The sequence below is a fragment of the Pseudophryne corroboree genome, chromosome 6, assembly GCF_028390025.1.
Source record: "Pseudophryne corroboree isolate aPseCor3 chromosome 6, aPseCor3.hap2, whole genome shotgun sequence".
NCBI classification, from domain to species: domain Eukaryota; kingdom Metazoa; phylum Chordata; class Amphibia; order Anura; family Myobatrachidae; genus Pseudophryne; species Pseudophryne corroboree.
Window position 1 is genome coordinate 821,824,608 of NC_086449.1, and position 11,703 is coordinate 821,836,310.

The 11,703-nt window shown below is 46.2% G+C and overlaps 1 protein-coding gene across 1 annotated transcript; it reads right to left on the minus strand.

Annotated features, from left to right (window-relative positions):
• Window positions 1-6,565: 6,565 nt before the first annotated feature.
• LOC134933755 (E3 ubiquitin/ISG15 ligase TRIM25-like) lies at window positions 6,566-11,426 on the minus strand. Its single transcript, XM_063929184.1, has one exon. It carries the CDS (start codon window positions 11,422-11,424, stop codon window positions 9,847-9,849), a length of 1,578 nt encoding a protein of 525 aa, XP_063785254.1. The 5' UTR covers window positions 11,425-11,426; the 3' UTR covers window positions 6,566-9,846.
• Window positions 11,427-11,703: the final 277 nt, after the last annotated feature.

An 11,703-nucleotide genomic window follows, 5' to 3' on the forward strand; every position in this document is an offset into this window, starting at 1 on the left:
TATCAGCGTGTGTGAGTGACAGTGATGTGACCTGGTATCAGTGTGTGTGAGTGACAGTGATGTGACCTGGTATCAGTGTGTGTGAGTGACAGTGATGTGACCTGGTATCAGTGTATGTGAGTGACAGTGATGTGACCTGGTATCAGTGTGTGTGAGTGACAGTGATGTGACCTGGTATCAGCGTGTGTGTGTGACAGTGATGTGACCTGGTATCAGTGTGTGTGTGACAGTGATGTGACCTGGTATCAGTGTGTGTGAGTGACAGTGATGTGACCTGGTATCAGCGTGTGTGAGTGACAGTGATGTGACCTGGTATCAGCGTGTGTGAGTGACAGTGATGTGACCTGGTATCAGTGTGTGTGACAGTGATGTGACCTGGTATCAGCGTGTGTGACAGTGATGTGACCTGGTATCAGCGTGTGTGACAGTGATGTGACCTGGTATCAGCGTGTGTGAGTGACAGTGATGTGACCTGGTATCAGTGTGTGTGAGTGACAGTGATGTGACCTGGTATCAGTGTGTGTGAGTGACAGTGATGTGACCTGGTATCAGCGTGTGTGTGTGACAGTGATGTGACCTGGTATCAGTGTGTGTGTGACAGTGATGTGACCTGGTATCAGAGTGTGTGAGTGACAGTGATGTGACCTGGTATCAGCGTGTGTGAGTGACAGTGATGTGACCTGGTATCAGTGTGTGTGAGTGACAGTGATGTGACCTGGTATCAGCGTGTGTGTGTGTGTGACAGTGATGTGACCTGGTATCAGTGTGTGTGACAGTGATGTGACCTGGTATCAGCGTGTGTAACAGTGATGTGACCTGGTATCAGTGTGTGAGTGACAGTGATGTGACCTGGTATCAGCGTGTGTGAGTGACAGTGATGTGACGTGGTATCAGCGTGTGTGAGTGACAGTGATGTGACCTGGTATCAGTGTGTGTGAGTGACAGTGATGTGACCTGGTATCAGCGTGTGTGAGTGACAGTGATGTGACCTGGTATCAGCGTGTGTGAGTGACAGTGATGTGACCTGGTATCAGCGTGTGTGAGTGACAGTGATGTGATCTGGTATCAGTGTGTGTGAGTGACAGTGATGTGACCTGGTATCAGCGTGTGTGAGTGACAGTGATGTGACCTGGTATCAGTGTGAGTGACAGTGATGTGACCTGGTATCAGTGTGTGTGACAGTGATGTGACCTGGTATCAGCGTGTGTGAGTGACAGTGATGTGACCTGGTATCAGTGTGTGTGAGTGACAGTGATGTGACCTGGTATTAGCGTGTGTGAGTGACAGTGATGTGACCTGGTATCAGTGTGTGTGACAGTGATGTGACCTGGTATCAGCGTGTGTAAGTGACAGTGATGTGACCTGGTATCAGTGTGTGTGAGTGACAGTGATGTGACCTGGTATCAGCGTGTGTGACAGTGATGTGACCTGGTATCAGTGTGTGTGACAGTGATGTGACCTGGTATTAGCGTGTGTGAGTGACAGTGATGTGACCTGGTATCAGTGTGTGTGACAGTGATGTGACCTGGTATCAGCGTGTGTAAGTGACAGTGATGTGACCTGGTATCAGCGTGTGTGAGTGACAGTGATGTGACCTGGTATCAGCGTGTGTGAGTGACAGTGATGTGACCTGGTATCAGTGTGTGTGAGTGACAGTGATGTGACCTGGTATCAGTGTGAGTGACAGTGATGTGACCTGGTATCAGCGTGTGTGAGTGACAGTGATGTGACCTGGTATCAGCGTGTGTGAGTGACAGTGATGTGACCTGGTATCAGCGTGTGTGAGTGACAGTGATGTGACCTGGTATCAGCGTGTGTGTGTGACAGTGATGTGACCTGGTATCAGCGTGTGTGAGTGACAGTGATGTGACCTGGTATCAGCGTGTGTGAGTGACAGTGATGTGACCTGGTATCAGCGTGTGTGAGTGACAGTGATGTGACCTGGTATCAGCGTGTGTGAGTGACAGTGATGTGACCTGGTATCAGTGTGTGTGAGTGACAGTGATGTGACCTGGTATCAGCGTGTGTGAGTGACAGTGATGTGACCTGGTATCAGTGTGTGTGAGTGACAGTGATGTGACCTGGTATCAGCGTGTGTGAGTGACAGTGATGTGACCTGGTATCAGTGTGTGTGACAGTGATGTGACCTGGTATCAGTGTGTGTGTGTGACAGTGATGTGACCTGGTATCAGCGTGTGAGTGACAGTGATGTGACCTGGTATCAGTGTGTGTGAGTGACAGTGATGTGACCTGGTATCAGCGTGTGTGAGTGACAGTGATGTGACCTGGTATCAGCGTGTGTGAGTGACAGTGATGTGACCTGGTATCAGTGTGTGTGAGTGACAGTGATGTGACCTGGTATCAGCGTGTGTGAGTGACAGTGATGTGACCTGGTATCAGTGTGTGTGAGTGACAGTGATGTGACCTGGTATCAGCGTGTGTGACAGTGATGTGACCTGGTATCAGCGTGTGTGAGTGACAGTGATGTGACCTGGTATCAGCGTGTGTGAGTGACAGTGATGTGACCTGGTATCAGTGTGTGTGACAGTGATGTGACCTGGTATCAGCGTGTGTGAGTGACAGTGATGTGACCTGGTATCAGTGTGTGTGAGTGACAGTGATGTGACCTGGTATCAGCGTGTGTGAGTGACAGTGATGTGACCTGGTATCAGCGTGTGTGAGTGACAGTGATGTGACCTGGTATCAGTGTGTGTGAGTGACAGTGATGTGACCTGGTATCAGCGTGTGTGAGTGACAGTGATGTGACCTGGTATCAGTGTGAGTGACAGTGATGTGACCTGGTATCAGCGTGTGTGAGTGACAGTGATGTGACCTGGTATCAGCGTGTGAGTGACAGTGATGTGACCTGGTATCAGTGTGTGTGAGTGACAGTGATGTGACCTGGTATCAGCGTGTGTGAGTGACAGTGATGTGACCTGGTATCAGTGTGAGTGACAGTGATGTGACCTGGTATCAGCGTGTGTGAGTGACAGTGATGTGACCTGGTATCAGTGTGAGTGACAGTGATGTGACCTGGTATCAGCGTGTGTGAGTGACAGTGATGTGACCTGGTATCAGCGTGTGTGAGTGACAGTGATGTGACCTGGTATCAGTGTGTGTGAGTGACAGTGATGTGACCTGGTATCAGCGTGTGTGAGTGACAGTGATGTGACCTGGTATCAGTGTGTGTGAGTGACAGTGATGTGACCTGGTATCAGCGTGTGTGAGTGACAGTGATGTGACCTGGTATCAGTGTGTGTGAGTGACAGTGATGTGACCTGGTATCAGCGTGTGTGAGTGACAGTGATGTGACCTGGTATCAGTGTGAGTGACAGTGATGTGACCTGGTATCAGCGTGTGTGAGTGACAGTGATGTGACCTGGTATCAGCGTGTGTGAGTGACAGTGATGTGACCTGGTATCAGCGTGTGTGAGTGACAGTGATGTGACCTGGTATCAGCGTGTGTGACAGTGATGTGACCTGCTATCAGCGTGTGTGAGTGACAGTGATGTGACCTGGTATCAGTGTGTGTGACAGTGATGTGACCTGGTATCAGCGTGTGTGAGTGACAGTGATGTGACCTGGTATCAGCGTGTGTGAGTGACAGTGATGTGACCTGGTATCAGTGTGTGTGACAGTGATGTGACCTGGTATCAGTGTGTGTGAGTGACAGTGATGTGACCTGGTATCAGTGTGTGTGAGTGACAGTGATGTGACCTGGTATCAGCGTGTGTGAGTGACAGTGATGTGACCTGGTATCAGCGTGTGTGAGTGACAGTGATGTGACCTGGTATCAGTGTGAGTGACAGTGATGTGACCTGGTATCAGCGTGTGTGAGTGACAGTGATGTGACCTGGTATCAGCGTGTGTGAGTGACAGTGATGTGACCTGGTATCAGCGTGTGTGAGTGACAGTGATGTGACCTGGTATCAGTGTGTGTGACAGTGATGTGACCTGGTATCAGTGTGTGTGAGTGACAGTGATGTGACCTGGTATCAGCGTGTGTGAGTGACAGTGATGTGACCTGGTATCAGCGTGTGTGAGTGACAGTGATGTGACCTGGTATCAGTGTGAGTGACAGTGATGTGACCTGGTATCAGTGTGAGTGACAGTGATGTGACCTGGTATCAGCGTGTGTGACAGTGATGTAACCTGGTATCAGCATGTGTGAGTGACAGTGATGTGACCTGGTATCAGTGTGTGTGAGTGACAGTGATGTGACCTTGTATCAGTGTGTGTGAGTGACAGTGATGTGACCTGGTATCAGCGTGTGTGAGTGACAGTGATGTGACCTGGTATCAGTGTGTGTGAGTGACAGTGATGTGACCTGGTATCAGCGTGTGTGAGTGACAGTGATGTGACCTGGTATCAGTGTGAGTGACAGTGATGTGACCTGGTATCAGCGTGTGTGAGTGACAGTGATGTGACCTGGTATCAGCGTGTGTGAGTGACAGTGATGTGACCTGGTATCAGCGTGTGTGAGTGACAGTGATGTGACCTGGTATCAGTGTGTGTGAGTGACAGTGATGTGACCTGGTATCAGTGTGTGTGAGTGACAGTGATGTGACCTGGTATCAGAGTGTGTGAGTGACAGTGATGTGACCTGGTATCAGTGTGAGTGACAGTGATGTGACCTGGTATCAGCGTGTGTGAGTGACAGTGATGTGACCTGGTATCAGCGTGTGTGAGTGACAGTGATGTGACCTGGTATCAGTGTGAGTGACAGTGATGTGACCTGGTATCAGTGTGAGTGACAGTGATGTGACCTGGTATCAGCGTGTGTGAGTGACAGTGATGTGACCTGGTATCAGTGTGTGTGAGTGACAGTGATGTGACCTGGTATCAGTGTGAGTGACAGTGATGTGACCTGGTATCAGAGTGTGTGAGTGACAGTGATGTGACCTGGTATCAGCGTGTGTGAGTGACAGTGATGTGACCTGGTATCAGCGTGTGTGAGTGACAGTGATGTGACCTGGTATCAGCGTGTGTGAGTGACAGTGATGTGACCTGGTATCAGCGTGTGTGAGTGACAGTGATGTGACCTGGTATCAGCGTGTGAGTGACAGTGATGTGACCTGGTATCAGCGTGTGAGTGACAGTGATGTGACCTGGTATCAGCGTGTGTGAGTGACAGTGATGTGACCTGGTATCAGCGTGTGTGAGTGACAGTGATGTGACCTGGTATCAGCGTGTGTGAGTGACAGTGATGTGACCTGGTATCAGCGTGTGTGAGTGACAGTGATGTGACCTGGTATCAGCGTGTGTGAGTGACAGTGATGTGACCTGGTATCAGTGTGTGTGAGTGACAGTGATGTGACCTGGTATCAGCGTGTGTGAGTGACAGTGATGTGACCTGGTATCAGCGTGTGTGAGTGACAGTGATGTGACTTCTGTCACACATGTCAGCCATCTTGTACTGTCTTTTAGATAGTGCTGGATAAAATGCCCTCTGTCACATATCCTGATTGTGTGACCCAGCTATATTGGTATGGGTGAAGGATAATGGAACGTGCTCTTTATTCTATAGTTTGACCAGCTGCATAATCCAATACTGTTACTTTGTCTCTAGCAAAACCCTTGGAACATATAGGGGCCCGTTTATCAACAAGTGATGAAACGTGCTGTGAATGATGAAATGTGTTGCATATGATAATTGGTGCTCCAGTCAATCAGCTGCTAACTGTCATCTGGTCACCTCCTCACTGTCATGTGTTTGAAAAATGACAGCTGAGAGCTGATTGTCTGGAGCGCCATTTATCATATGCAAATTGTTATATCATCCACAATGACTTTTTACACTTGTTGATAAATAGGCCCTTAAATATGCTGAATAAGCAATTGTCAGTGCCAAATGTTTCTCTCCTTTGTTAATAACCATACTTGAGGCAATGCTGCCCCCTGCTGCTAATAGTAAATAGAGCACTAATGTGTATATATAAGTTTGCATACATTAACTGGGAGGTCATCGCCCTAAATGACCACCCCCTTGGCAGATAAATGGTGGTGTTACTATGAGCAGACAATGCTTGTGACTGGAGCATGAGTGGCGGCCAGTACCTACATTATTCAATCTGGGTGTCTGATGAGACAGAAGGATCCCCAGGAAAGAGGGCGATTGAAGTTGATGCCTATTGAAGCTGACTTTAGTTAAGTATACCTTGTGTTAGCCCTTACCTCTTTTAATATAATTTATATATGTTACACATTATTCTTTGAATGAACTGCTGTCTGTTTATATCACTTTATAGACCTGATTGTGAGTCTTTACTCCATTGTATGATATTACTTGTATCCATGCTTTCCTTATTCTGATCACACTGCTACCCTGTATGTGACACCTGTATTACTCTGTGCTGTGCAGCGAAGTCTCTGCCTCCATATAAATATCCTTTCATGATGATGATAATATATAAGATAGTCTGTGGTACTGGGGCTGTGAGTGAACAAGAAGTACCAGAATACCCTGTAAATACGAGGCTTGTAAACTGCTTGAACATACCTACAGGCTGAGCCTTGTAGTTCATCAACATCTGTCTGCTTCCCATAAATACACAAACAAAAGTCATAAAGGGACGTATTCCTCATTTATTTGACACAGTGAGAAGAGTAACTGCATTATATTGTACATCTTGACGTTAAATGACACAAATAGCAAAATTGTAAAGATATGTAACACTAACTCATAGGTTGCAAAAACCAGTACATAAGAAATCTTATTGCGGAAGGATAATACATGGACTATATAATCAGAAGGAGGAGCCCACAGTATGATAATATACTCCAGTGCTGGGGCCTGGGGCAAATTACTAGGCCATTATTGAAGCTTTTGCTGTAAAGAGACAAATAACAATGCCGTTATCTCATGTGTCTTAAGCCTCAAGTCGTAAGACTATTACACTCTATGTGATTATAATTGATTTAATATCTGTACAGGGGTTAACTATCATATAATTATTCTTATAGTCATTACATAATTTCTTCTTACCCCTTCTGTTTAACAGAGAAACAAATTAAAAGCTACATTTTAATACTAATAACCATATATTAATAAGTACTTTAAAAAAGAGTGCTCCAAAAAAATAATCTATTTTTTGGCAGATGCCAAAAACTTGACACTTGAGATTCCGATGGTTCACTGCCATCGATGATACACAGCTATCGCATATATATATATATATATCAATGTATTGGGATCCGGAGCTTAGCTCGCCACCAACACTCCTGCAAAGCTCCACCCCCAGGCTCTCATTGGCCCGTGGCATATTGCATAGTAAAGCAGCGGTGACCATCGTGGGTAAAACCATCAATGGTCCCCATGCAGATGGTGTCACACCATCGATATTACCCACCAATGGTGACCATCAATGGGTAACCCACCGATGGCAATCCCTAATTATATTACATGTGATTCTAACAAATAACAAGTTAATACATCACAGCCAATAGGAGCAAGTGCTCCAACTACAGTGATAGGCTGCACACTGGCTGACAGACAGATATTGCAGCCAATCACAGCTGTCAGTGAGTCAGGGGTGGGGAAATCCAACATAAATGTACAGTTACATATGTATAATCAGGGCTATCTCTCAGCAGGAATGCTTCATGAGCCTCTCATTAACTATGACATCATCAGGAATATCGCTCCTGAACCTGTCCTGGGCCAAAATGTATTTGCTGCTACAGCCGGGGGAGGGAGAAGGTGAGCGCTGTATGGTGACTGGTAAGTATTGTCAAAGTCAAATTGCATATTTTGATATTTAGAATACACTATTGCATTAACTAATGGACGCATCTACGACGCATGCGTCAAATACGCATGCTATAAGTAATACGGTAGGCGCGAATGACCGTAACAGCGAGTTACTGTGCACATTACGGTAAAGGCGCATTTGTTAATAAATATCATACTGTAACACATAACAAATATTTCTTACTTACAGATAATATACACTCAAATGTGTTCAAATTATGACCCGGTGAAAGAGAACAACCGGAAATACAAATTTAATAGTGTCCTAAAACATATCAGATTGTTCTGTCCAAACAGGCATTGTGTCATAAAATGTGGTATTCCTTTATTCATGGAAGATAGACGTTTGACTGATTGGATGTGTAAATACCGTTGTTTGCCTCAATTGTTAGCATGAACAATTCGGACTTGGTGGTGATTCAGTTGATCCTGTGCTGTCATTGTCTCTGAACTGAAGTATAACAAACAAGAAGCCAGAGACCATACAATTGCTGACATGCAGATTCCTGATTGTGTGCTCTAACTCTGCATTTTTAACACACCCCTGCACATACCAGAATCTTGTGTGCCTCTTAAGTGATCTAAGCCAGGCGACCAAAAGTTGTATTCAATATAATACAGACCAGACATTGATATTTGAATTATTAGTGATATGTCAAATGCATTATGTTTTCTGGCTTTGTGGCTTACACAGTACTGACCTGTCTCCTACACAATGAGATACACATAGTCTTTACACAGCTGGTCCACTGTATATATATATATATATATATATATATATATATATATATAGGTATTGTTTCATTAGATATCCAGCCATACGTGTAGTACAGAGACGGGACTGCATAAGGACACCGTGTGTGGGATCAAATTGTTCAGGGTCACATAAGTAGTAATCCGGTGGTTGTGAGGATATTGTCACATATTGCGGCAACAAGTTGTTAGCGATACCGGATTCATGTATATTCCTGTATAATACTGTGGTTTGTTTGAACTGGTCTTTAGGCGGGAGCCCAGAGGTAAACAACTGTAACCACAACCCAAGATTAGGTATCGCCCCCTGTTCGAACTGACCAACGACCCACGGTGTACTGAATATGTCCCGCCCCTGGACCAATGGAAGAAGATCAAACATTCCACATTGTACTGTTTTTGGAACATTGTATAAAAGGACATGCACCTTGCCCAGGTTTCAGTCACCTTTCTCAGAGGTCATCTTGTAAGACGACTGAGACCTGGATCCAGGAGCGCTGGCGTATGTATGTATTGGCTGTAGCTTTCATTGTATTGTTTTACCTTTTCTTGAATTAGTAAACAAACTGTTGATGCTTTGGACAACAACATTAATAACTAAAATTGGTGTCGCATTCACTTTCTATTGGGTTTAGTGTACTGAACCACATGTGGCGTCCTTTGTGCGTCCATTCTGCCTGCTAAGATGTAGCGTGTGGCCAAAGCGGCCATTGTTTCACTTTGCATCTACCGCGGACATCTTGTTTTAGCGCAACTAGGAATATGAACTTAACAGTACCGTACAGTGGGATATGCAGCGACAGTCCTGCTCCTGCCCTCTGATTGGCTGCTAGCCTGTATCATCATGACTGTGTGTGAGAGATAGACTGGCAGCCAATCAGAGGGCAGGAGCTGGATTGAGTCATGGAAGTGTTCTGCGAGAGACAAGTCAGAGTGTCTTCTGGTGAGACCAGGAGTTCAGCGCTGAGTGTGCAGTGGCCCTGGGAAAGGAGGAGGCTATTACTGATAGAAGAACCATGGTGACATCATCTGCCCCGCCCCAACCACACACACCCACACATACAAACACACAGACAGCACCCCACTGTGCAACAACAACAAAATTATATACAGTCAATATCTCCACCCCCAGACCCGATGTTCCTGAGCCTATTCTTCCTGACATATAGCGCTGTGTATACTGACTGCTTCTTACACACCAACATGGGAACACATCCACACACTAGTCACCTGGTCACACAGGGGGGAGGGGCTCAGCTGCAGCTCCACCCACTGCATTATTCTATTGGATGCATGTTCTCCCAATCAGAATCCCCTCCCTGTGATGTCTCTGGGCAGATTTTCTATGGTAATTTCTCCCAGCTCCTGACTGCCCCACATATAGTTATATACCCACCCCATATATATAGTGCAGCATGGAGGGGCTCAGTGAGGGCGGCAGTGTGTGTGTGTAAGTGTCTGATGGTGTCACACACAGAAAAAAAGGACAGCTGTCCTGCCTCATAATCCAGATATACCCTCACTCTGTCACAGGGGATATTGTCAGGGATAGGGATCTCTGTACTATCATGTACCACTGAGTACTGATTATTATACCTACGTACACACCAGGACTTGTTATTATTCCCAATGAGTGACTGATCTCCTCTTCTGACTATACTGGGATAACACATCCCCACCCTCCACCACACTGACTTACTGACATCCACCTCCCAGTAATGTCGCCCTGAGGAGAATCCCCTGGTGCTTATTACCTGAGGATATTCAAATCTCTCTGGTGTTACTGGGTGATTCTGGCTTGGTGACCTGGATGCCGTTTTCCTGTCACCTGATATCTGTATAGTATTACCAGCTGTGGCCACATCCACTAATAGGTCTGTAGGTTGTTGCACATAGATCCCTGTATTTATACCTGTTATTATATCATATAATGTGTGTAATGTCCCTGAGATGAGACCCACATCCAGATCTCCCGCACCATGGACCTGGATATCATGTGTCTCTGTGTCCACAGTATCACACAAGTCCCCTGTGTCTGGTTCCTGTAAGACAGTCACTGGGTCAGACATGTTACACAGCTCCTCAATGTGACGCATCTTCCTGGACAGCTCGTCCTTCTTTATTTCCAGCTGCCGGATCAGATCAGAGACTGAGAGTGAAACGCGGTGTTCCTGCCTGGAGATCTCACTCAGGACTCTCTTCTCCAGGTCTTCCAGCTGTCTCCTGATGTCTCTAAACACGGCAGTGACTGTCTCTGTTACACCCGCTGCTTTTCCCTGATCTCTCCTGCGCTCTTGCAGACTCTGGACTCTTTTCTCAGCCTCCGCTCTCTTTGTGGTCAGTTTCTGCAGAACATTCCTCAGCTTCTCCTTCTTCTTCTCAGAGGCCTCATCCAGTGACTCCACCTGATGTTCCTGATGTTCACCATCCAGCCTGCAGGACACACAGATACAGGCAGCATCCTCAGTGCAGTAATACTCCAGGACCTTCTCATGGATGGAGCATTTCCTGTTCCCCAGGGCTGTGGTGGGATCACATAAGACGTGTTCTGGTGACTTGCTGTGTACTCTCAGGTGATCATCACACAGAGAAGCCTCACACAGCAGACAGGATTTAGCAGCAGGTACAGGAGAGTCCAGACAGTATGTGCAGAAGATCCCAGTCTCCTCCTGATCTGGCCGAGTATACAGGAAACTCTTCACTATGTTACACAGCGTTATGTTCCTCCGCAGTGCAGGACGTCTTCTGAACTTTGCTCTGCATTCTGGACATTTATAAAATGCAGCCCCCTCCTGTGTATCCAGCACACGATCAATACAGACCCGGCAGAAGTTGTGGCCACATCTCAGGATTACAGGATCTGTATAAATGCTCAGGCAGATGAAACAGTCCAGCTCCCATCTCGAATCAGCAGACGCCATCACTGGCAGCAGGAGAGAGAAATGAAAGTGAAAGTCTCAGATACCAGTGGGGTCACATTCCGCACACAGGGCGAGGCTGAGCTGTCACTCAGATTATAGCTATGGGCTCAGTAAGGGACACAGATAACACATAAATGGACATCATCTAGAACATGTAATTAGTTGTAATACATACATTGTACAGAGATTACAAAAACATCATCTTCACAAAAGTGCAGTTATTTTGTTTGTCAAGATTATGTGATTTATAAAATACTGACAAAGACAACAAAACTGTTT